Here is a 26,656-nt window from a genome sequence, read left to right on the forward strand (position 1 = left end):
ATGGGGACCCCTGTTCTAAGGAGATTCACATAGCAAAAAAAAAAAATACCATGGTTGTGCTTCATGGAGGACAGGTCCATAATAGCTATGACAGCTAAGAAGAGCTAGCTTTTATATGCCGACTTTCTCTACCACTTAAGGGAGACTCAAACCGGCTTACAATCACCTCCCCCTCCCCACAACAGACAACCCTGTGAGGTGGGTAGCCTAAGTTCACCCAGCTGGCTTTGTGCGTAGGAGTGGGGAAACATCAGTTCACCAGATTAGCCTCCCCCGCTCATGTGGAGTGGGGAATCAAACCCAGTTCTCCAGATCAGAATCTACTGCTCCAAACCACCACTCTTAACCACTACACCACGCTGGCTGGAACTTATATTTAAAACTTGTTTATGTCTGGAATACGGGGTGAGGGGAGATAATAGGAAGGCTTTGGCCTTCATGGCCTAATTTCCAGGGAAATCTGGTTGGCACTGTGGGGAACAGGATGATGGACAGAACCAACAAGACTCTTAAGTACTGGTGGGAGCTGTAAACTAGGATTTTCTCTTGCATGCCCTTTCCCTCTGCAAACCTTCATACTTAAACCATCATACTAAAGGGTTATTTTTTGTTTAATATTATTTTATTCCTTCCCTGTTCCTAGAACTTTGTGTTTCATACCAGTTATGCTTTTGACTGTGTGGATCATGAAAAGCTATGGCTGGTTTTAAAGGAAATGGGAGTGCCACTACATCTGATCGTTTTGATGCGCAACCTGTACTCTGGACAAGAGGCCACAGTTAGAACAGAATATGGAGAAACGGAATGGTTTCCAGTTGGCAAAGACAAGGATGTATTTTATCTCCCTATCTCTTCAATCTATATGCAGAACATATAATTAGGAAAACTGGATTAGATTTAGATGAAGGTGGAGTGAAAATTGGAGGGAGGAACATTAATAATTTGAGATATGCTGATGACACTACATTATTGGCAGAAAATAGTGAAGATTTGAAACGACTACTGCTGAAAGTTAAAAGAGAAAGTGTTAAAGCAGGACTACAGCTGAACCTCAAGAAAACAAAAGTAATGACTACAGGAGAATTACACAACTTTAAGGTTGACAATGAGGAAATTGAAATTGTTCAAGACCTTCTATTCCTTGGCTCCACCATCAACCAAAAGGGAGACTGCAGCCAAGAAATCAGAAGGATATTGAGACTGGGAAGGGCAGCCACGAAGGAGCTATAAGAGATTTTGAAGTGTAAGGATGTGTCACTGGCCACCAAGACTAGATTAATTCATGCCATCGTATTCCCTATTACTATGTATGGGTGTGAAAGCTGGACAGTGAAGAAAGATGATAGGAAGAAAATAGATTCCTTTGAAATGTGGTGTTGGAGGAGAGTGTTACGGATTCCGTGGACTGCCAAAAAAACAAATCAATGGGTTATAGATCAAATCAAGCCTGAACTGACCCTAGAAGCTAAAATGACTAAACTGAGGCTATCGTATTTTGGTCACGTCATGAGATGACAAGAGTCACTGGAAAAGACAGTCATGCTAGGAAAAGTTGAGCGCAGCAGGAAAAGAGGAAGACCCAACAAGAGATGGATTGACTCAATAAAGAAACCACAGCCTTCAATTTGCAAGATCTGAGCACGGCTGTCAAAGATAGGACATTTTGGAGGACTTTCATTCATAGGGTCGCCATGAGTCGGAAGCGACGGCACTTACACACACACACACACATGCTGTGGATACCTGCACCTGTTGCTTAGTAGTTCTTTTAAAACCTCTGAGGTAGGGGTAGCTTTCAGCTGCCTTGCCTGGTGCCTATTGCCCCTTCATCTGCTCTGCATCAGGACACAGGATATTTGAATAACCCCTGCTGAGTTTCATACCCCTATTTTTTTTTTATTTTTTTTTTACTGTAAACTATTTTTTATTGTTTAATGAGCCTGGCACCTATTTAAACCAAGATGCCGTACTGCTTCAGGACGTCTGGGTATTTTGCAATCTTGCTCTCTACACTTTTCTTGTCCTGCTTTCAGGGTTTCATCAGCTGCTGCTTCTTGGTGTAGTGCAGCTTGGATTTCTCCTTACGTTTGTCCTCTAGAGTAGCTGTGATAGCCTGGTACTTCCAGCCCACCTCATGGGCAAGGCGGCTCAAAATAAGCAAACTTGCGAGTGGGCTTGAGGCAAACCACTTTCAAGGCGGCCGGCACTACCATCCTCTTGCGCTTTATCATAGGGAGGGGGATGCCATCAAAAACCTTCAGCCTCTCCGAGGCAGCCTGACCATGTTTGGTCTTATGTGGGAGCATTCCTCGCACTGTTTACCAGAAGATTCAGCTGGGGGCGCAGAAGTGGTATGGGCCCCCGGAGGAGTTTGTGTTCATACGCTTGTACAGAAAAGAAAGGTATTTCAATTTGTTGCAGTAGAAGTTGCTGGAGATGTTGATCCCTTCACATTGCACGACCATGACCTTGCGTCCCAGCAAGACTTGCTTAGCCACACCATGAATCACCAAGATTGGCTCTCTGCCATGGATACTTCTCGGCAGCCGCATGGGAAAGAGGCTCCACCCACACCACCCCCCTACACCTTTCTATTGCAACTAAGTAATTTCTGTCCAATGGATTTCTAGTGTTAACTGTGGAATGTTACTACATGGGCTACTAGGGTACTGGAACTGGGATGGATGCTTAGGCTTGGGCCTACAAATTCTGCATGAACCTAAGATACTGAGGCAAAAGTGCTCATTCTCTATACCTTGGAGACTGCTTGTCTGGTGTGCAGGAAAATATATGGAACATGCTAAGTAACATCATCCTAGCATTCCTAACATCACTGAGTGTTAGCTGATGTATTCAGTGCACAACTTATTGAGAATGTCTTCAGAGATACACACTGCAATAGTGGGTGGTGGCACAGTCTACTGGTTTATTTAAAACATTTAAAAACTGTTTTTCCTTAAACATTCGAAGTAGTTGCTAGGGTCTCTGGGGGAGTGGCTGAATTCGCCCTTTTAGGTCTGACATATAGTTGTGTCTTTAACTTAGTTTGTGATCCTATGTCCCCTCAGCAGTTAAGCTTACACTGGCATAAGCCCCACCTTCCCTAGCAATTCCTGTTGCACAACCTATGTGGTGAGGCCCCCTCAGCCCCAAAACACATGGCTATCTCAGGGGCCACCTCATGCTATTGCCACATTGCTTCCCTTATGGTTTACCTCCTCATACCAACCTAAGTCAAGCACTCCCCATTTGGAGGAAATGTGGAAAGCTATAAAACAGAGCTGATAGTTAAGAATGCCAACTGCCTGAAGAAAAAGAGTCCTCTCCCTTTAACTGAGGCTTAATATATACCAGGTAATGTTATTAATCTACATGCCATGAAAAAATTTCAGCTGCCCATTTTCCACACTCCGGCTCTCATGGCTTTCCGCAAACTATGCAAAACTGGATTATTCAAGAGGGCTTTTCTACACAGGCAATAAAGTTGCACTATACTAAATGATTCACAACATTACTTAGAAAATATGGGACAGTGGTCTATACTACTTTAAGCCTTTATTAAAGGGACAAGATATCTTCAGGCCAGTTGACAACTCTAGCTGGAAGTGATTATGGAAGAAGCATTGTATAGTTCTAATCATCTTATAGAGAGCCAGTGTGGTGTAGTGGTTAAGGTGTTAGTCTAGGGCCTGGGAAACCCAGATTCAAATCCCCATTCGCACTATGAAAACTTGCTGGGTGACCTTGGGCCAGTCACACTCTCAGCCCTGACCCTGGCTAGTATTTGGATGGGAGACCTACAAAGAATACCACGGTTATGACGCAGAGGCAGGCGATGGCAAACCACCTCCGAATGTCCCTTGCCTTGAAAACCCTATGTCATAAGTCAGCTGTGACTTAACAGCAAAATAAAATCCCATATCTGATTAACATTTTTAGCCTTATTGAAACTGAAGACATAAGGTCATACAAATGACAAAACTTTATTGACTGATGAAAAACTAAATGTAGCATTAGCACAAACAAGGTTTGAGCTCAACTATAATACTAGTTTCCAGCTTCTCTTCTTTACACTATAAGTGCAATGTATATTTAAAACGTTAGTCAGTTAACCTCTTGCTGTCAACCCCCCCTCAAAAAACTGCATAGTTAAGCAGTAGGTACAAATATACACTTTTGCAAAACCCCTGAAGATCAAGATTCCTTTTTTATTTTTTATCTTCTCTGAAGCTGGTGCAACTGTGATCACCTGCATTGGTCAGACTCTGAATTTCTTTTCCCTTTTCTTCCACCCTGTAAGAGAGGATAATACTGAATTATTAAAAAGTTAATTATCACCAAAACTAGCATACTGAATCAAGAGAACATACTATCACAAGCCAGAGACTAAAGGGTAAACATTTGGAATACTGTAATTTGGTTTTCTGAAATACAGTTCTTTACTCTGCATAGGGCTGTATGATAAATGACTCATTTTCACAGGTAATAGTTTAAACAATATGCATACTATGTAACGAGATACATTAATATAAATGACCCACAGATACTAAAGATTGTTGGCATTGTATTTGTTGGCATTGTATTTTCCACTCTGCCAACTGAAATAAAGAGTGTTTACAACAGTTAAGGCTGGAGAGCGAAGCAACTGTCTACAAATACTCACATTATGGGTGGATATCACTATATCAAACAGTAAAATAGCTTGCTATGTATGAATCAGAGAAGTAGCAAAAACAGGTCCCTGTTTTTTGCCATCAAGTCACAGCTGACTTATGATGACCCAGTAATGTTTTTCAAGGCAAGAGACTAACAGAAGTGGTTTGCCATTGCCTTCCTCTGCATGGTGGCCCTGGTGTCCCATCCAAGTACTAGCCAGGGTCAACCCTGTTTAGCTTCTAAAATCCGATGAGATCAGGCTAACCTGGGACTATCCAGGTCATGGTCCGCTACATACAAGTTAGCAATCTCTACATACTCAAGGGACTCCCCAAATATTCAGAAAATATGACTTTGTAAATTAATCAAAAGTTCCCCCCAAGAAACCTAACCTTATTAGGCCTGCATATGTTCTAGGGGCATGAAGAGCTGAGAGCAGTTGAGAGTTAAACTGGAGTGGGGAATAATTGGCCTTCTCAAATCCCTGGGAGTTTACAGAATCCTGGGGATAGAGGGATGATTTCAAAATTTTGCCCCTCCCACATTTTTTCTCCAGGCTGTTGGCAATCCTATTATTCTCGCATTATCCCATGGAGGCATGATACAGGTTTAGTAAATGATGCATGGGGTGGAGAAAGCAAATCAAGAGAACTTTTTCTCCCTCTCCAATAATAGTAACACTCATGGGCAACCAATGAAGTTGATGGGCAATATATTTAGGACAGCAAGAAATGTTTGTTTACCCAATGAGTAAATAAATTGTGAAATTCACTGCCAGTGGATGCAGTGATGGCCATGAGCCCACATGGCTTTAAAAGGGAGTTAGACAGATTCAAGGAGGACAGGATCATCAACAGTTACTAGTCATGGTGGCTAAAGGGAACCTCCATATTCAGGGGCAACTAATCTCTGAATACCAGTACTAGGATGCAACATTGGGGAAAGCCTTGGCCTCTAATGCTCTGCTGGTTGGTCCCTATGTGAAGCAGGTTGCTTGACTAGATGGCCCACTGGTCTGATTCAGCAGGGTTCTTCTTATGTTCTTTTCTGGGCTCCAGCTTGTCAAAACTACTTTGTCAAAAATTACTATGCAGTTTTTCTGCTCAGGCTATTGTATAAATGCACAATTCTTATGAAATCTCTGGAAACAGACAAATCACTCTGCCATGCTGTTTCAAGGGGAGATTCAGAATCTGGAAAACAGCTTGCTTCCCCCAAAGTAATGTTCCTGATGACTCCTTTCATTTAATCTGAAAGCTACTATTTGAGACAAGTAAGTAGGAGTACATCTCAGAAGTTTTTTTTTAAAAAAATTTAGATTGGAGAATGTTTCCAAAAAGGCAAATATTTTGAAAACATTCATGAAGTCCTAGGCTTGTGAACGTAAATGGAACCTTTGTTCTATAGACTGATACTAGTGAACAAACATTCTCAGATCCCTTACTTTACTACAGTACAAGTATGTTATACACAAAATGCACACACAGAGGACTGTAAGAAAGAATGGATACCTTTTGGCCATGCATGCACTAATCCATGAAAGGACATATCACAGGCAATACAAAAGAGTTTAAGGTGGTCCCTGACCCTTGACAGAAAGATCCATCAACCAGTATAATGCTTTAAACAGACCCTGGTACTCATATTCTTTAGAAGAGTAACTTGTTTTAGGAGTTGTGAATAGAGGTAATAGTGGTTTCTGTGAACACATGGTTAGAAAAGAAGCTTGTGTGCATCAGATAAAGAAAGGCTGCAATCTTATGCACGCTTATTTAGCAACAAGTCCCAATGAATGGGCCTTTATTTCAAAGAATCAACAAGCAAAGGATTGTGCTTGTATGATTAATAAAACTAAACAAATACTTTGATAACCATAAACAGGGAAGAAACAGGCTGTGATGGAGGAATTGGGCAGATAGCTATAAAAAGCAGGACACAATTATGAAAAATTAAGACAAGAAAGAGAAGTATCAATATAAGTAAACTGGAGGGAAAATAATCAAGAATTTTAGTCTATATCATTGAAACATGAAGCTAAAACCATCCACATAAGCGCTGAACAACATTCACTGCACTGGATCTTAACAGAACATTTTAAAAATCTGCTTTAAAAATTCAACTTCAGAGCAAGAACACAAAATCTAAAGGGTTTTTTTAAATCAAAGATGTGCGTATTTTAATTAACACACATGAACACATGAAACTACCTTATACTTACCTATTTTACTTGTGCTAGTCATTGACTGTAATAACATTTCTATTCTATTCTACCTTATACTGAATCAGACCCTTGGTCCATCAAAGTCAGCATTGTCTACTCTCCAGGGTCTCAGGCAGAGGTCTTTCACATCACCTACTTGCCTAGTACCTTTAACTGGAGATGCCAAGGATTGAACCTGGGACCTTCTGCACACCAAGCAGATGCTCTACCACTGAGCCACAGCCCCTCCCCAAATTAAATTAAATACCTCATATAGTCATATTACCTGATATTTTGTTAATTCTGCTTGCAGTGTTTTCACTTTAGATCTTTCTTGTTCCAATGCAGCATGAAGAGAAGTCACCTGGAACAAAAATAATCCTAACTGAGCATAAGAATAATTTTCTGAGTAGAGGCACCTGAAGCCCTTTCTATAGTATTTGATGTTATCTGAATCAGAAGTTGTACCACAAATTGTGGGTGTTTCCTAATAGAAATCCTTATAGAGGAAATATTCAAAACTTTACATCTATTTGTGTTCATACACATTTATTCTGACTTAAAATCCAAACTACTGCATTGTTTTTAAATTACAGAGATCTTTACCTGTAAAGTCAGCTCATTCTTAATACTCTGAGATTCATCAACCTGAAGGAGTATTTCAGCTTTATCTTTCACTAAAATATTAAACAAAGAAAAGATTAGACTCACTAATGCCTTGACATCTTCAAAAACACTGGGGTTCTCAAGTACGTGGAAGGCTACACTCAGCTTCCTTTATCATAAACTGTGAAGGCCACTCCTAAATAAAAAAACTGGACTTGTCTGTCTTACTGTGACAAAGCGAAGTCCATCCCCTTTTCTAGTATCTGCAAATCCCCTTTGTACTCTGGTGGTGTAGACAGAAAGCCAGAAACAACCAATCAAGGCCCTTGGAATACTTGGAGGGAGGAGGGAAGGGGAGGAGCAGAGGGGAAAAGAGTTATTTAATGGAGGTATGAGTCAGATAGGATTTAGAGGTTCCTTAAGCAGGACAGAGATCTTGCTCTCTTCAAGCACTTGAGGTGAAAGTAAACTACTCAGAGTGGTAGCCTGCTGTGGCAGTAGCACGCAGTGGAATATAGATCTCATATGTAGTCTTCCTGGGCAACTGGAAAGTTGTTGTGGCAGGCTGAGATCTGCATTTTTAAAAGGCTTTAGTGGTCATCTGAAGGGCTAAGAAACCTTAGAGGAACATGGCAGTTCATCGCTAACTTTCCACTCTCCATATGTCATTTAAAAAAATTATATATATCTACACACACACACTTCAGTGGTATAAAGTTGGTCCTGAATGTCCCTAGTTTACTCCCCTGCCCCATAGACTTTTTTCTTGTTGAGTTCAATCTCTGTTATCTTCTTTGGTAGTAAAGACGGAAAAGGTTACAATCAGGTTTACCAAGGCAGAGAAGAGAGTTCCTCAAGAACAACATCACAATTTACATCTAAAGGTAAAGGGAGTCCCCTGTGCAAGCACCGGGTCATTACTAACCCATGGGGTGACGTCACATGCCGATGTTTACTAGGCAGACTATGTTTACGGGGTGGTTTGCCATTTCCTTCCCCAGTCGTCTACACTATTTACATCTGGCTAGCAGCAAATAGTGAAGCATTAGCCAACCAGTAAATAAACACTGCTTTAACCTCTTTCACAGGTGTGGTAAGATGGTCCTTTGTTAATTCCAAAATCTATACATGCTACCATCATGAGGATAGTGGCACTGGGCAGTGTAAAGGCTTTCCCAGCAAAAATATTCTAGTGCCTGTTGCTGCCACCCCAAACTGTCGCACTTACTATTCCCAAAACAGTTTCAGGTGGGTAGCCGTGTTGGTCTGCACTAGAAGAGCAAGATTTGAGTCCAGTAGCAACTTAAAGACCAACAGCTTTTACTCTCAAAAGCTGATACTCTGGAAATCTTGATATTCTTTAAAGGTGCTACTGGACTTGAGCCTAATTCCCAAAGCGGTTTTAGAAATCTTCTTAGAATGAAACATGTTGTTAAAAGAATACTTCGTTTTTTAAAAAATTACTTACTTTCACCTTCTTGTAGCATTTTCAACAGCTGTGCATTTCGTGCTTTTACTTCTTTATACTTTGCCTAAATATTTAAAAAACCCAATTCATATAAATGGTGTATTCATTTAACTGTTACATTGTCTGAATGTACAACTTTAAAACTAATACTCTTATTTTTCAATCACTAATTTATGGGAGACAATAATTAAAATACAGCATGGTTCAATATAATGATACATGAATCCTGAAAAACGAAGCATATTTAATGCTTCTGCTACTGGGGACAAGAAGGGAAAACAGAAATAAAAGCAAACTGACAGTTTTATTAATTAAGTCGTTGCCTTGAATGATCAATTGATATTCTCCCTGTTCAAAATCCAAAAGATTAATTGCACAGCGTACTATGCAGTTTGGATCAGCAACTTTTATAGCTAAATTATCAAAAAGGCTCTGTGTAAGAAATCTACAGAAGGGGTGTCTTTTGCATATTGTTTATATAGAGAGAGGCTAGAAATGAAAAGATTCAATGCCTTCAGAAATAATCAATTCACCAAATACTTAAGAAAGTAAAAATAATTTTAAATGTTGTACGATATGTTAATATTATAAGGGAGACTGCAACCAAGAAATCAGAAGGAGAAAGTCAGAGGTGACTTGATGGAACCTAACACACACACATTAATATTTCAGAAGCGAATACGTCTTCAAATTATTTCTGTCTCATCCTCTTACCAATACAGGCCAACAAGGTACATATTAATGAAACAATTTTGGGAAGCTATGCTGCAAACAGGCCAAAGCATCCTTTCAGATGAAGTTTTAGCTCACATTCCTCAATACTGTTGGGGATTACATACCTCCCACTGACTGATAACCCTCTTTAGTTGCTGAATTTCTACATCTTTCTTTTCAAGTTCCAGCTTTAGTCTTTCTATTCTTCCATCCTTCAGGAAAACATCCTTCAGATTAAAAAAAAATACCATGTAAGTTAGGGGGACAGTAGCCACGTTCATTTATTACAGCAAAACATAATTAGTATATTGTGGCAATTTAAATGCTAATAGGTTTATAGTGCATTCCTTTCTATGCCCATTGACTTCAAAGGACTTTGACCGGTGTGACTCTTCTTAGAATCATACGTTACTGTAGCTTTTTGTGCCCCAGAACCCACTTATCATGAAGTGAACTCTCTTCTAACCCACGAAAGCTTACAATACATTAGTCCTTAAGGCGCTTTTGTTTACATAAAGTGAAAAAGTTCATCTCTGAAGGAAAATGAAGCATTGTTTAAAAATTCAAAATAGTTTACAAGTGTATATGAGATATTTGAAACTGCAGGCCCTCTTCATTCCTTGTATTTCAAAACACAATATGCAACAAACAGTTACATTTTCTGTGGAAACTGAAGTATACCACTGAGATCTTTCCTGACTCAAGCAAGTATACCTGTCAAGCTATAAGGGTGGATAAAGAATTAGCCCAAGAAAAATTTGGGCCCTAAATCAGAATTTTTAGGTAAACACCTGTACCTGTAGCAGGGCTTTAGAAATCCCCCCTCAAATGTTGCTGCACAAGCTTAATTTCCAAAGTGATGTCCAATGTATCTTAAGTAGCTGTTTGCAGCAGAGGGGAACACGTTCATATCCTTAGTTCATATATGTAAGTTCTTCTAACTAACTAAAAGGCCTCTTTGCATTGTGGTCCCAGAATTTAAGAACAAACATAGAAGTATTAAAGAATTCTCTATATGATGGACAGCTAGTATGGCACAGTAATCAGAGTGCTGGCCAGAGCAAGGGAGGCAGGTTCATATGCCTACTCAGCCATAAAGCTCACTGAGTTACCTTGGGCCAATGGTTTTCTTTCAACCTATCTCACAGGGTTGCTGAAAGGATACATCGAAGGTAGGGACAACCACACAAGCTGCCCTGACGTCCACGGAGGAAGATCAAGATAAAAATGTGATAGATATTAATATCATACACTGTGAGCTACCTCCATATGGACTTTTTACTTTTGTGAAATGAGTAAAACTATTACCTCTTTACTAGCTCATTCTCAGATCAAGAAATGTAGTGGCCTCCTCATACCTCATAGTTATTTCTTCAGCAGGTACCCTACTTCTACTACAGCTGTGTTCTTCAAGATATGTGCATTGTGCATTTAAGAATTTCCTTTTAACATGCCTGTGTGGGGGTGTCTCGAGATGTAGTATTATCCATTCCATTGTAGTCTGTGATCTGTTCTCTTCTTTTCTCTTTAATAAGTATTTTGTGCACATCGTCTTCCAGTCTATTGAAGAATCCTCCATCATGCAAGGCAGAATGCGAGGATCCCAATTCCTGTCAAGTATCAATGATTAATAATCAGTAAAACCAATTTAACAGATAAAGTAATAAATGTAATTATTTTAAAAGCTTCTGTATGTCATTCAACACAGTTTAATTGCCATTTTTCATGAGAAGTCTCCCTTCCCAAATCTAAATCTTAAATCTAGAACATGTACCTAAAAATTAGGTGATTACAAAAATATTAAATATATTAAAATTGTTAATTTCATAATGACTTGATAATTAGTTTCAGTGCCTGCCCTTGCCATGCAGCAAGACAGACTGTGTCTCTGCATTGCAGAGGAAGCCAGGTGACACTCTTTCTCTTGATGCACCATAGTAAGAGGGCAGGCAATAAAACCACTGCAGCACCTCAGAGTATCATCCAGTTGCTTCACCAAAAGGTCAATCCATTCTCTTTCCCACCTCCATTCATAGTGAATGTGCTGCAAGGGGTTTAACGTAGCCACATCCTATTGGTTACACTGCACTTTGACATCATCACTATGTGGTCTCCAATTGACAGCAATCATGTAGTTATTCATAAACAAGCCAAAACAGAAATGAAAAAAAATTATGCTAAAGCACATGAAGAGCAAGCTGCACACAGGAAGAAAAAGATCACATCATCCCTCAACAATACACTCTTCTGCCCAAAAATGTTGCCAGGGCAGGGGGGATTGTGTCTAGCAGTACTATTTATTCCTGGTTTTTAAAGCAATTTTCTAAAAATTTAAACCAAACCCAACACTAAAAATACTGCTATCATTTTACTTCAGGAGCACTAATCAGTAGTTTCTAATGACATAATCAGTTTCTCAGACACTACACAATTTCCAGGTTTTCATACCTAAGTTGTCCCAAAAGAACAGCAAGCATGATTTGATATCACTTATTTAGCATGCAGCAGGCAAAAATATTTGCCATACATGCCTCAAAAAACATTCTGATTAACTGTAATTTGGGCAAACATTTTCAGGGAGAAAAAAAGGCATACACAATTTATAAACTAACAAGCAGGGGACTCACAAGAACTTGCGAGGGGGATCTCAATTCCCCCTCCACCACTCTTTCCTCTTTTCCTTTTCTGAAAGCCCTTATAGCCTCTTCTTCCCAACCAGTAGCCAACCTACCTTTATCTGCTCCCTTGTCCTCAGTTTTCCTTTCTTGGAAGACTTTCCCTAGGGAAACTCTGGCCACGTTGGGTGGGGTTGGGGAAGAACTTGCAAAGATTTGCAGGGGATACTTCCCTTTCCCCTGTATCCCCCTACCCACACTATTTCTTTTTCTTTCTGGTAGTCCCATATCCTCAACTTTTCCTGCTTCCTTCTCTGTTTCCCACCAACCTACCTTTTATCTGCCTCCATCTGCAACTATACTTATTTACTTCATATGTACCTCATTTTTCTTCTCAGTGGGGAACCAAAGGAGTTTACATTATTCTTCTCTTAATTTTTTCATCACAACCCTGAAAGGCTGAGAAAGGCCCAAGATCACCCAGTGAGCACCATAGCAGAGCTGGGATTCAAACCTGGGTCTCCTAGACTCTAAGCTGAAACTCTAACCACTATACTATACTGACTTTCGCGGTTGCTGCTGAACAGTATCAAGCAGCTGGGACTTGCTAAGTTAAGCAAGTCAGATGGCAGAAAATAGCTTAGTGGTTGCTGGCAAGCCTGGCCCAAGGAGTCCTCCCTCAAGGTCAAACAGCACTGGAAAAGGTCCTGTCTCCCTACTCCTGCCTTTTAGTGACCGAAACCAAGGCTTGAAACCTGGCATTACTGTAGTGGTTGCCTAGCAATGGCCACTGAAAGGACATTTTTCTTAAAGCTACAGGTACTGCTTCTATCATTGTGGGGGGTTAACCCCAGAACATTGTTTTTTTAATCTCAGATTTTCTGCAAACCTGGGGGCTTTTCTGAGGCTTGTAGAAAGATCTGTCTTGTATGTTAATGGCCCCAGTCTCTGGATTTAAATATCTACAGATGGGGCTATGTTAAGAATTAGATATACTGGTAAGTATCTATGCTGTATGGATACAGACATTTATTTATTTATATCCCGCTTTTCTCCCCAATTGGTATTAAAGCGGCTAACTGCATTGTTCTTGCCTCCTCTACTTCCTAGCAGCAACAACCCTGTGAGGTAGGCCAGGCTGAAACTTTATGAGGTGCATGATCCAGAAAGCTTCCATGGTAGAAATAGGGACAGCTCTCTCAGGATCCTACTCTACAACTCTACCCACTTGTAAGCAAACGGGTTGCCAATCTCCCGGACTGGTCATGGCAACCCCAACAGATGCGTGACACCACCTTTCCAGACATGACAGCCAGCCCGAAACGCCACTGAAAGGGCTCCTATCCCGTCCTGCGAAACAGGCAGCCAAGGAACCACGGCCAGGTCAACCCCTCCTGTGACCCAGAGGGAATCCATTTTCCTGTGCGCCCGTTCCAGCAGAAGCCATCTCTGAGGGAATTGTCAAGCTCGTAATCGTCGCCAATACCCCCCCTCCCCGCATCATCTGCATGACTGATGGTCCATCGGAAAGCATCGAGATAGCAGTAACGGAGAATCGCTCCCCCAGCTATGCAAAGCGACCCGCCCCGGACCCAGCTGTAAGCGTCTTTGTTCCAGCTCATTAATCCCATCTACGAACGACTCAAGGTCCTCCCGGAATTGCGCAAATCAGTAGGAATAGAATAGTTTGTCTCAATTGCCCTTTTGCCCCACCTCAGAAGCCGACCATTAGTATTATTGTCACCTTTTGTTTCACAACGGGAACCACGAAGGGGTAATCTCATCACCCCGCCCCCAGGAAAAGGTATAATTGGGGTCTCCTTAGTCCATACCTTACCTTAGGTCTTCCCCTTGCATACTTGCTGTCACTCTGTTGGTTTGGGTTTTGCGCAGCCTGACCACGCTCCCCTCCCACCTCTCTGGTGGAGTCCCGGGAACCCCTCTTCCTCTCCCAGCTTTCCCAGTATCTTAGCCCACGGAACCCCGGACGTCTCCGCTTCTGGACCAGGTCCAGTATTACCTGTCTTCACAGGGCCTGCCACATTGGCAAATGTCTCTATACCACCCTCTTTAATTCCTAGGCTCTGTGTGTTGTTGTGTACATGTTATTTGAGTGTCTGCGTACATATGAGTAATAAGTAAAATTGGTTCTCGTAGGTTATCCGGGCTGTGTAACCGTGGTCTTGGTATTTTCTTTCCTGACGTTTCGCCAGCAGCTGTGGCCGGCATCTTCAGAGGAGTAACACTGAATGCCGGACACAGCTGCTGGCGAAACGTCAGGAAAGAAAATACCAAGACCACGGTTACACAGCCCGGATAACCTACGAGAACCAATGAACTCTGACCGTGAAAGCCTTCGACAATAATAAGTAAAATCCTTGAAAATAAAACTTATTCTTTGAATCACGGTTTGGACTCCCGTAGACACAGGTTAGATCCTGCAGATTATGTCCAGTGCTGGTTATTGAATGCTAATTCCCCCATATAAATATTCATAACCGAGCACTTTGGCTAACACACTATGCCAGGCTGGCTCACTCTCTTTTCATGATTTTATGGATCACCTAATGCTAAGAACAAATTACTTCAAATTATGGTTGTTGAATCAGATACTTACCTCCTGCTTTTTAGAAACAAGATCTGAAATACAACATGAAAAATATCAAGTATTTATGGGCTGTAGATTAAATTTAATTGCTTAATTTGCCAATAAAACAATTCAAGAGTGATTCAGTACTGCAAACTGTTAGTTTATAAATTAAGATTCCCTAAACCAAGTTTAGCCATTATTTTAAATGCCCTGGTGTCCTGATTTGTCAGATTTCTTAATCTAGTAACCAAAGCAGTATCCAGTCTGTATCCACTGAGGTACATAGTTTTGAAAGTATGCTAACTACGGACTGTATTCCTGTCAAGAATCTGAGTATTGTAATATGCAATTGAGATGGAAAGTAACTGGTCTGTGGGAATAATTCAGCAAAACGTGACCTTTTGCAACTTAGATAAGGACTCAGGTGCAGAAAGAGTTATAACTCTGCCACTTTGAGTCCCAAGGACAAACTGTGGTACCAGTCAATTTAGCACATTCCATTCAATTAGTAGAAATTATTGCTTGCCACCTGTGAAAGGATAGAAAGGACTTGGACTACAGCCAACCTCCTCCACTCCTATCACACCGTGCCCTCCGATCAACTAGTTAGCAACAGATTTATGCAATTAATTTATATCATCACCCATGATTCTGATTGGTTAATGAGCTCAGACAACTCAGAACCGTTTGGGCATAAGTTAGCATTTGAGCCCATATGGCTATGGAGTCTTGATACCAAAGCTCTGCTGCGATGATCCATCATCTTGACTCTCTGATTGTCTTGTAAGACAGACATGCCGTCTGAACCTTTGGAAATTCAAACCTGAGTGACTCCATTGCTGGAGAATTTCAGCTAGAGAATGGTAACATCTTGACAGCCTGAACTAATGTCTTTTACTGTGTAGTTAGTATTTGAATATTAGCTTTATTATTTTGCCACTGTTATTTTGACTTATTCTTGCACAATTTTAATAAATCACTTTAATAATATGTGTTGGTGTTTTGTCTTCAGGTTGGCTTCAATCTCATGCAGCAGGTGGCTTACCTTGCAGGGGTGACTTTCTTAGCTTTAATCCCAGGAAGGTTGGAAGCTTACCCCTTGGCGTTTAGCTGTTTGAGCAGTGAAAGGGGCTGGTGGCAGCTATGCTACTGAGATGTGAGGACTCATACCCCAGGTGTTTTGGTAATTTTGTATTCTGCCAGATCCTAACAAGAATCCCTTGAACTGGGGCTTCTTGATAATTCCAAATATAGGCAGGGATAAAAAGGCAAAGTGTTCTGTGCAAGAACTAGATCTTTCTGAACCATTCCTCCCAGTGTACCTCCTTGTTCTTTCACAGTGTCAGGAGACCATACAAGTTGTATTGTATGCAAAGTCTCCCTCCTCCACATATGGAGAAATTTGGACCACAGCCACAGTACTTGCTCCCACATATAGAAGTAGATATCCAAAAAGAAGCTAAATGTCTGTTTCAACACAGCCTTAAATGTCTGAACTGCTCTAAAGACACAACGAACAAATTAGGTCAACCTATTTTTTCATTGCTTTAGATATAGGGTAACAGTTAAGAAGGGAAAATAAACATGGACATACAAAGTGATGGACAGCTACCCTATACCCAAGTTCTGGACATATTTTGTTGTGCTCATTCTATCAAAAACTGATTTACATTATATAAAGAAAGATTCACATAAACTAAATCTGGTCTTGGTTTGTGACTCCTGTGAACAAATTAAGTGGCTGATAGGCATAATAAATACAAAGTATACCTATGTTACTGTCCGACTGAAAGTCCTTTAAAGACACTGTGAGAGGTTTGTCTTTTCCCTGCTGGTTTTTTCTCTTCTCCTTCTTGTGTGCAGCTTTTGAAGGAGGAGAAGCATTTTCAGCATTTTCATATTCCTGTAAAAGGGAAAAAAAGCTCGCACCTGTCTTTAACTTCAAACATCAAACTGCTTGACAATATATAACTACAAGCAGGAGACCTGTTGATTCTAGGGCCCAGTTCAGAATTAGACAACGTAATACAAAAACATACAAAGGAAAAAAGTTATTTGAAATTATTATGTGAGTCTCTTGCTTAGTATGCTGAAACGAAGCCCATGGAACAAATGTACAAGTACCCATCTCTGCTTAGTGAGTCCCATAAAAACACTTCATTCATATCGGTGCCTCCAAAGGTGCAGACCCCTTATGTTCAAACCACCATTACAGCAGATGTGAAAATGCCAGCACCCTTTGCTTGATCTGCTGCTACTCTGACTTCACCTAGCACAAAACTTGTCAGTTATATTTTAAATTGCCATACCTATGCTTCATCCACACATCATTCAGTGTTGTGCTATTCTTGCTCCACAGCACTCCTTCTTAACTAGATTGTCATGTCTACACAAGAAAACTCTGTTGTGAATGATTGCTACAGTGCAATGATAGCACAATATCCAACATGGTGGAGATGTAGCCCTGGTCTCAAGCACCCAAGTTTGTATAGAGATAGCTATATGGGTCAAGTTCCTGATATTGTAAACCTGAAGGGGAACAAATGAACAATTTTTTTCTCTTTATAATTCCATCTCTAAACAGCTACAATTCCATCTAATCCTTTCACCAAGAAAAATAAATTATACTTGAAAGAGCTGCTCTTTGATCAAAATAAATGAAAATAAACAGGCTTACTAGAGCAACTTTAAAGATGTCTGAATGCACTGCAGTTAGTTGAAGCTTCTTTTCATGCCTTAACAATTCACTAATATCTTTGGGAAAACTACAAATTTAAAAAATGGAGTTTCTATATATTTCCTGTAAATTAACCAAGTATTTGACCTTGGAGCTCATCCAGAGTTGGGAAGAACATGCATTGTAATCAAGCCACAGTAAAAGCAGGAAATACCTTTTTGTGTTCTTCATATTCCAGTTTGCTTAGAAGTAAAGCCTTTTCAAGATCCGCTTCAAACATTTCAGAAGTCAGCTGAAGAAACAAGATGGACAGGAACTTAGTTCTGAAGCTTACTTTGGTATAAGTGTGATTAAACTATTTTCCACCAATCTCAACTTGTACTGCAAGCGAAGTAGTAAAATTCGTCAAGGCCTCTGCAAAATCTAGGGAACGTATGATTGAAAATAATTGAGTTCCTGAAAGAAAAATCTGTACAAGCCATCTGAGGTACAAACTTTTCCTTGCTATGATCTGTCCATATTTTGCAATCTTTAGATTATAATTTTTTTCATTAAAATTATCCTTTAAGCACACTGTACAATGATTAACTATAGATCAATACCACCTACACAATTATGTGTAGTGCTGACATATCCTCTCTCTGTTTCCATTCTAATTTTGGAGTGCAAGCAAGCCTTTGATTTTATATGAAAAACAGGTTGCTCATCTATAACTGTTCTTTGGGTGGTTATCTGTGCTTTCACACTAAGCACAGCACAATTTGTAAGTTTCTAGAGCTGGACATGCTGAGCCTCTCTCTATTTTTGGATGTTCCATCTGTACTTGCCTTCAGGTGGATCAGCTTGTTACTCTACACCCATCAGTGCAGACTCCTCCCCTCATGGCACACATGGTCCAAGCCTGTGTTTGAGGGGAGGTGTTTCTGCTACCCTCCATGCTTATTTTTTGTTCCAGAGATTGACACTCCCTTGGAGTTACCAACTATAGAGCAGTTAAGTAAACAAGAGTAAAGTAAAAAAGAGAAAGTACAGAGAAATCAGTGGGGGCAGGGGAAGAATTGTAAAGTCAGCAATAGAGTATGGAAGAGGAAACAGCTTGAAATACCTTTATGTTGAGTCCTCACTAAAGCACTTGAGAAATGGGATCAAGATTTATTTCCATCTGTTGATTTTATACCCTCCTTTGTACGCCGTTGGTTCTTTTATCCATAAGCCTGCAATCCTAAGTGCCCTGAATACAGTATGTATCACTGAACTTAATATAACTTCTGAGTATATATGCTTGCAAAGCAGGCCTGGATACCAACTTATCTTAGTGTAAAAAGAAAAGCGAAGTTCGTAGCAAAGTTTAATCAAGCTCAATTCTCAATATTTGAAGCACAATATTCAAGCTAGCAAGTTTAGCTACCTGTTCATCTCTTTGTCTCCACTCTTGCCAATTTTCTTCCTGAGAATCTTTCTGTACTGAACTGTGGGATGTTTGCTCATGTTGAGACGAGCAGGCTCCATGGGAAGACTTCTGAGGAATTTTTTTGAAAGCAAGGTTTCTGAGCTGCAAAGGAAAACAATGGACATGAATTTCAGCACTGTGATATACCCTTACCGCATATTTGTCCCCTTTTAAAGCATACTGTAGAGATGTAATGGTAAAACAGGTTCTTTAATATGAACTGCATACAAATAATCGCACGACAAAGGACTTGTGTAGCTACAAAACAGTAAATTAGGAGAGCAACAGTGAGAAAGTCTCTGAATCAAAGAGACAAGAACATTTTAATGTATGCTTTAGTAATATAATTTGTTTAGAAAATGAATAACCTTTATTATTTTACAAAAACATACAAAGGAGTTGCTGTATCAAAAATAAGGAGTTGGGTCATGCCTAAAGTTTCTGCATATGCAAAAGGGGGGAGGCTTAAGCTGATTCTCTCTTCCAGTGGTAGACTTTCCCCACTAATTATTCCAGGTGGCCCCATCCCCAGGAGCAGCATTTTGGGTAGCAGAAGGAGGAGGGAGGCACAGAAGTCAAGTTTCCACTGATGGAGATCCTTCCATCTGCGGAAACTGTAGGTGGGGTCCAAGCCTATACTAGTCATTTACATTTAAAACACAAGAACTGAGGAATATTGTGATTCAAGGCCACCCCACACTGAAGCAAAATGCATGAAACCAAGCTTGTTTAGAACTGGGATATCCTGGCTACTCTGACGACTTACGCTGGAAGAAAGACAAGCTGAGAATGACCCTATACATTTTCCTGGACTTCTCAGCAGCTTTCACTGACTATGTTATCCTTCTGGCAATCCACTTCTGCCTGATGAATCAAGTTCAGGTGATGTCTGGAGACTTTAGCTCTGCTCCATGGCATATGCCACAGCATTGCACAGGGCTTTTCCCGATCCACATGGTACTGCTAGAAGATGCTGTATGGTGAAATGCCTTTTCAGTGCAACCCTAAGGAGAGTTACTTCAGCCTAAGCCAATTTGTTTCAATGGATTTACACTGGAGTTATCTCTGCATAGGATTGCACTGTTAATGTGCTGTTAACATTCATCTCTCCTTCTATGCATTACAGATTTATCCCACCATTCAGGATCCATTAATTATTCTCTTTTTAACCTCATAGTCATCCTTGGAGGTAGACTAAGCTAGGCTGAAAGGGAGTGACTGGCCCAAAGTCATCTAGTGAGCTTTATGGCTGATAGTAGATTTGAACCTGGGCTTCCCCCAGTCCTAGGCTACAAACTAACTACACCCCATCAGCTCTTTCTCCTTTTCATTCATTTCAGATACAGTAGTGAATGTACTGAACAGATGTCTGGATTTCGTCAGATCTGGGATAAATGCGGGAGAGTAAACTGAATCTTAAACTAGACCGTTTGTTTAGTGGGAAGGGGATGCATGCAGACTGGAGAGGCAGAATTCAAGCTGTGTGGGATAGGGTTACTGTCTCTCCTTAAGAGTATGATTCAGAGCTTGGGGATACTTTCAGATCCAGCACTTTACTAAGGTTGCTCAAGTTGCACTGGTGACATGAAGTGCATTTCACCAGTTTCAGTTAGTGTACCAGTTGTGTTCAATTTTAGCAAGGAATTACCTCCTTATAGTTATCTATACTCTAGTAATGACCAGGCTGGACCACTGTTATGGTGCTGCCTTTGAAGATGTCTATTTCAGGGAGCAATTCTAAGTGCTGATTTTGGCCTATAAAGACCTAAACATTCTAGGACAGTGATGGCAAACCTTTTAGAGACCGAGTGCCCAAACTGCAACCCAAAACCCACTTATTTATCTCAAAGTGCCAACACAGTAGTTTAACCTGAATACTGAGGTTTTAGTTTAGAAAAAACAACTCATACATTAACATCTTTTGTCTTAAAAGAAAAACACAATAACAGAGCTTTCAATGATACAAACAACTTTTTATTGAAAGGTAGAAGTTTGCATTTGGCATGCTTTTGAACAATATATAATAAGGAGGTAGCACATACCCATCAGGGCTAGTAACCCGTGACGAACATTTCCTCCAGAAATTTGTCCAGTCCCCTCTTAAAGGCATCTAGGCTAGATGCCATCACCACATCCTGTGGCAAGGAGTTCCACAGATTAATTACATTCTGGGTAAGTGGGTGTTCCTCTTTTAGTAGGGGATTTCACTGAAAGGGGGGAGGCTCTGCAAAGCGCGAGCTGTGGCCTGAGCGCTCTGCTCCCCTCCAGCTATGCCACACTGTGAGCTATGCTCCCCTCCAACCTAGCTCCTCTCCAACCCCACCACGGGAATCACTTTCGCCACAGACTCAACAGGCTGCCATCCGCGCCGCACTCTCACGCCGCATGTGAGCTGCCCAGCATGTGAGCCGCCCTGCCGCATGTGACAGGGAAGGGAGGAAGCGCTCCCATTGGGCTGCTGGGCAGAGGGGTGGATGATGGGAGAAATGCCCTCAGGCGCGCATGGAGAGAGGTAGGGGAGCAGCCCGGCCCCGCATCCCTCTGGCTTTCTAGTAACGAACTCAGGCGAACTCTGTGCTGGGGCGACGGCGCGCGCACCCAGAGAGGACTCTGAGTGCCCCCTCTGGCACTCGTGCCATAGGTTCGCCACCACTGTTCTAGGACCAGGAAGGACTGCTTTTCCCCCTACAAACCTGCCTGTTCACTTAAAATTATCATCAGATGCCCTGCCTCAGATGTCTTTGCCTTCAGAGATTAGGCAGATAGCAACTAGGCCTCCTCAATGGTGGCACTCTCTTTCTATTGTTAGTAATATCTACCTGGCAGTTAGGGTTTAATCCTTCAACAACTTTGGTGCTATTGTGTTGGCACTATCTGTTGGGTTATTAATTGCTGTTGGATTAATATCTGTGTAATAAAAATTGTAATAGTCACCTATTAAGTTTTATTTTGCAGATCACTTAAGAGCACAAGCAGCAGAACAAAGGAGTAAAACATTTTTAAAAACAAATTTCAAGTAGCTTGAGAGCAAACCTTATCTGACCCTAAGTATGTTGGACACCCCTTCCAATCCTGTTGAAGCCCTCAGCATCTTTCCAATACATTTGCATACTACAACCTTGACTACCTTGTCCACATGAGGATATTTAGCAATTTATTAGTTAAAATAACTACCATTTTACCTCATTTGCTTCACTCTGCTGCTGTTCCTTCTTTTTTCTCCTCTTTTCTTTTTTCTTTTCATTAGAAGTTGATTTGCTGCCTGAAACTTGGGATTTCCCAGCACTGTGATCACCTCTTCCCTTTCCAGATTCTGAATCTGATCCACTGCCACTATCCACTTGTAAGAGAGCAAATCGAGAAGCAGTCGTAGGAACTGAACTTATTACTGCAGAGGCCATTTTAAAGTTGGAGGTGTCCTAAAGCAGATCCCTTATTCAAGGTGCTTTCTAGAGAAAAATGCAACAAAAAGGAAAATGAGGGGAAGAGGCCGAAGTATTACCATTCTTTTACTATAATTGCACTTACACTAAATATCTATCATTTTTAATCTTTCTTTGAACAAATGGACAGTTTTAACACTGCAACAAAGAAACATTGATGGTTCACCCATGCAGCAGAGTCCATAGAGACTAAAAGTGATAGATTTTTCAGTAAGCAGTTGTGAAGCCATTGTACTAGAAAGTTCTAGGTGAAATGACCATTTGGGGAAATGGCAATGCTTCCAAAATTTAGTTTAAAATGCTTAGGAACACTACAGTTCTTTCTCTAGGAACCAAATGTCAGGCTCAAATGTCATAGAAAGATCACCAAGTAGGAACAGTTAGTGGGAAAGAAACTGTCATCTCGTTCTTAGGGGAGACCATAAAAGTTCTATTATCTTTGCAATCACTGTCCTACCATAAATGTGCACCCTTCAGAGTGAGATTAAAAAGGAAGCATCCAAGGATTTTATAAGCAAGGTTTCTAGTTTTTAGGGATTTAGATCCCTGGATGAACCATGGCCATCCTAGAACATGTTTTAAGGAAAAAATGCTTTTTATTTTTCTGATGTGCAACATTGCTGTGGAATGTTTACAAAAAGGCTTATCAGAGAATACCCTACAGGTCTTTCCCCTACATTCTTAAGGATTTTGTGAAAGATTTTTGTCCCTCCTCCCTGACATACCAACAGTGACAAATGACACAGTCAGGTCAGATATTCTTGCATACCATGGGAGGAAAATGGAGCAAGTGCCTTATTTTCCAAATGCAAGGTCACAAATGTTACCTACCACCTGGTTTGCCTCTATATCCTGCTTGTTGGCCCTCCAGGGCAAAACTAAAGCAGTTTTAAGTGTTACCAAAGAACAGTTCAGGAAAACTCAGATTATTTCATATTCCAGGACGCAAAAATTGGTCCAATGTATATATCATTTTGCTAAGGGCTTTTTTTTTTTACACTTTCTAATATACTATTAGCACAATAGTCTATGAGGGAGAAGAAATGCCATTTTTTACTCCTCACTACAATCTAGGGTTGCCAGATCCTCCTGGCCATTGGTGGGGGATGGGATAAGTTTGCCAGCTCCAGGTTGGGAAACTCCTGGAGGTTTGGACAGGGACCTCAGTGGGGTATGATACCACATAGTCCACCCTCCTAAGCTTCAATTTTCCTCAGAGGAACTGATCTCTGTAGTCTGGAGATGATCCCCAAATCCCACCTGGAGGCTGGCATCTCTACTACTCTGGCTTCCCCTCCTCCCCGTTCACCTCCCCCCAGTACAGTGAAGGGTAGTGAACAAGTGAGGAAGGCTGGGCAGCGGGACAGAAGGCAAGCCAGAGCCTGGCAGCCATCACTGTCATATTTTTGCATGCCATTTTAGTTCACAGCAACCCAAAATCTTTCACAACTCCAAGTACATGTCGATGATTTGCAACATCCGCCCATGCAAGGCCATCACTATTGATTTGGAGGGAACAGCTGTACACCCTTTTTCTAAAAACTAAGATTTGGCAGAACCATGTTATCACAGCCACAGCTGGGCCTGTTGGGTAGATTTGCCTAAATGAATGGGAACTAGCTCTTGGTTGACAGATATAGAGATGTCTGCCGATAGTAATTATACTGCAGATTTTTATCATTTAGGAAGGAAAGGTAAAGTCAAGCACTATCAAGTGCCATTAAACTCTTCCACAGATATACAGAGGGCATTTAAGTGCTTTAACCTCCCCACTCAGTCCATGACACTGGTTCATTGTTAAGGGAAAACTCAGGGGAAACGTGTATCGTTCGTTCTCTGACCTCCTCAGGAAAAAGCCATAACGTGATAGAGAACGCTGGCTGGGTAATATCCTTTCCCCTTTTGCTCTCCAATAAATGTAGTTGAAAGCTAACAGGACAATATTACAAGCTATACTATCAGTGAACTGATGCCCTGGGGCCCTATTTTAGCAGCAAGAGTCGCAAGCAGGGGTGATAGTGATTTTATTTTTATTTTTTTTGAGTAGACCACCTGCAGCAGAAAATGCAGCACAACCCTATGCATAGTAGTAAGCGCAGGTGTGCTCCCCGGGGCTTACTCCCACTTCACTACAAGTGATCTTAAGGTGTCGGGGCGCCCAGGGAGGAAGGCTCGGGACGACACAAGAGGGGCCCCCTGCCGCCAAGCAGCAAACCTGGACCTCTGCGGACGGGGGCTACCAGCCCGGCCCTTCGTGAACCCCGCAGAGCGCCGCCCTCTTGCTTTCTTTGCCCCCACCCCCACCCCTCCCTCAGGCCGGAACCTGCGCCAGCCCCTACCTACCCCCAGGAGTCGGGCAGGGTATTTCCCCCTTCCTTCCCCGCTCTTCGCTTCCCAAGTTCGGGGGGGGGGGGGAGAAAGAAAGCAATAGCGGAGCCAGTACGGCAGAGACGGGCCCTCACCGCTTCCCTAAGCCCCAAAGCCGCGCTCCGGGAGAGGGCGACGGTTGCGGCCTCGCGCCGGCGGTCCACGCAACGGCTCGGGACGCGGTGGGTGTCGAGGCGCTCGAGGCGACGGCAGCGCGTCAGGCAGAGGCTGGAGGAGGAGGAGACTGACGGGTTCCCCAACTGCTCGCGGGAGCGCGTCGCCGCGTCTGGCTCGGGCGCTCGCGGAGTTTGTTGATTTCTCGGGCCGGCTGGCTGCAGGACAGGGACGGCCGCTGGCGCATGCGCAACGGAGCTGGTTTGTTACGCAGGCAGGACCACGACGACGACGGCTGCCTCCCCCTCCCCCCCCATCCCAAAGCGGTTGAGTCGGCTTTCGCGAGGAAACGTTAGGATTAACGCTTCGCTGTGACGGTTCATATTGAAACCACCTCTTTTTAAAAGTTTTTAAAAAACACCGAGTCATAGTATTGGTGCGACAACTAATAGGAAAATGAAAGAGAACGAAGACCAGTTATTACTATACTCATCACAAATAATCCCGTTTACGTAGCACTTAAACCGCCAGATGACCAGGGCTGGCTCCGGGTTTCGAAGGGGCCCCCTCAGCGCACGCGCCCACCACTCTGCACCATCTGCGCGGCCTCGTCGCTCGTCTAGGGGCGGGAGCGGAGTGCGACTCTCTCCCACTCTTACAAGCCCCCTTGGTAAAAAGGTAAAGGTCCCCTGTGCAAGCACCGGGTCATTCCTGACCCATGTGGTGACGTCGCATCCTGACGTTTCCAAGGCGGACTTTGTTTGCCAGGGCCTTCCCCAGTCATCTTTCCCTTCACCCCCAGCAAGCTGGGTCCTCATTTGACCGACCTCGGAAGGATGGAAGGCTGAGTCAACCTTGAGCCGGGTACCTGAAACCGACTTCCGTCGGGATCGAACTCAGGTCGCGAGCAGAGCTTGAACACTCTGCACCACGGGGCTCCGAAGCCCCCTTGGAGCTGCGTCTAAGGAACGCTCTCCGAGTGCCTCTGCCAGCACGGAGCAGGAGATTCCTAGACCGGCTCCCAGTGGGAGCGGATGGGCCAAACATCTCAGTTTGCCAGGGGCCTTGGGTTGCCAGGTCCCTATTTGCAACCGGCGGGAGGTTTTTGAGGCGGAGCCTGAGGAGGGCGGGGTTTGTGGAGGGGAGGGACTTCAATGCCATAGAGTCCAATGGCCAAAGCGGCCATTATCCCCAGGTGAACTGATCTCTTATCTTGATCAGGCAACACTGTTGCTCATCTTGCTTCCAGAGGCTTCCCTTGTGAGGCACTCAAAAGGCCCGTTAGACCATGCTGTCTAAATAGATGTTGGTTTTCCAGCTGTTGAGAAAGTAAACAATCAATAACCTAGCTCAGGGGTCTCCAACCTTTTTGAGCCTGCTGGCACATTTGGCGTTCTGACATGGCATGGAGGGCACAGCAACAAAATGGCAGCCACAGCTTAACTTCAGTAACATAGTGTACTGTAGATCCTTGTGTTGCAGTGGCAGCTGCAGCCAAAGCAACATTAAAAAAAAATCTGCTTAGCCAATCAAATCTCCATTAATCAATCAGAAGCCTTGCTGGCCAAAAGCCCAACCTGGCCCCAACCACTTCCTAAAAACACTTGGCGAAGGTGTCAAGGGGCACCATGTTAGAGACCCCTGAGGGCTTAGCTGAAGGCCCTTTAAAATTCAAGGTTTATTTTAGAATATTACTGACATGAGTGCCATCAAATCACAACCAACTTACGGTGATCACAGCAAGGGGTTGTCAAGG

At 42.3% G+C, this 26,656-nt stretch overlaps 1 protein-coding gene and 1 pseudogene across 1 annotated transcript; both read right to left on the minus strand.

The window, feature by feature from the left end:
- Positions 1-1,951: 1,951 nt before the first annotated feature.
- Positions 1,952-2,552, minus strand: LOC130476988 (60S ribosomal protein L13a-like; annotated as a pseudogene).
- A 1,668-nt stretch (positions 2,553-4,220) lies between these two features.
- GKAP1 (G kinase anchoring protein 1) lies at positions 4,221-24,897 on the minus strand. The gene is made up of 12 exons (XM_056848049.1): positions 24,882-24,897; positions 22,159-22,425; positions 18,935-19,078; positions 17,741-17,818; positions 16,620-16,752; positions 14,877-14,899; positions 11,099-11,254; positions 9,770-9,871; positions 8,931-8,994; positions 7,463-7,533; positions 7,143-7,220; positions 4,221-4,293 (listed from the first exon to the last, which is right to left on the minus strand). The coding sequence occupies exons 2-12, from the start codon at positions 22,375-22,377 to the stop codon at positions 4,246-4,248; spliced, it is 1,116 nt and encodes a 371-aa protein (XP_056704027.1). The 5' UTR covers positions 22,378-22,425; positions 24,882-24,897; the 3' UTR covers positions 4,221-4,245.
- Between the last annotated feature and the right edge of the window lie 1,759 nt (positions 24,898-26,656).

The sequence above is a fragment of the Euleptes europaea genome, chromosome 4, assembly GCF_029931775.1.
Source record: "Euleptes europaea isolate rEulEur1 chromosome 4, rEulEur1.hap1, whole genome shotgun sequence".
NCBI classification, from domain to species: domain Eukaryota; kingdom Metazoa; phylum Chordata; class Lepidosauria; order Squamata; family Sphaerodactylidae; genus Euleptes; species Euleptes europaea.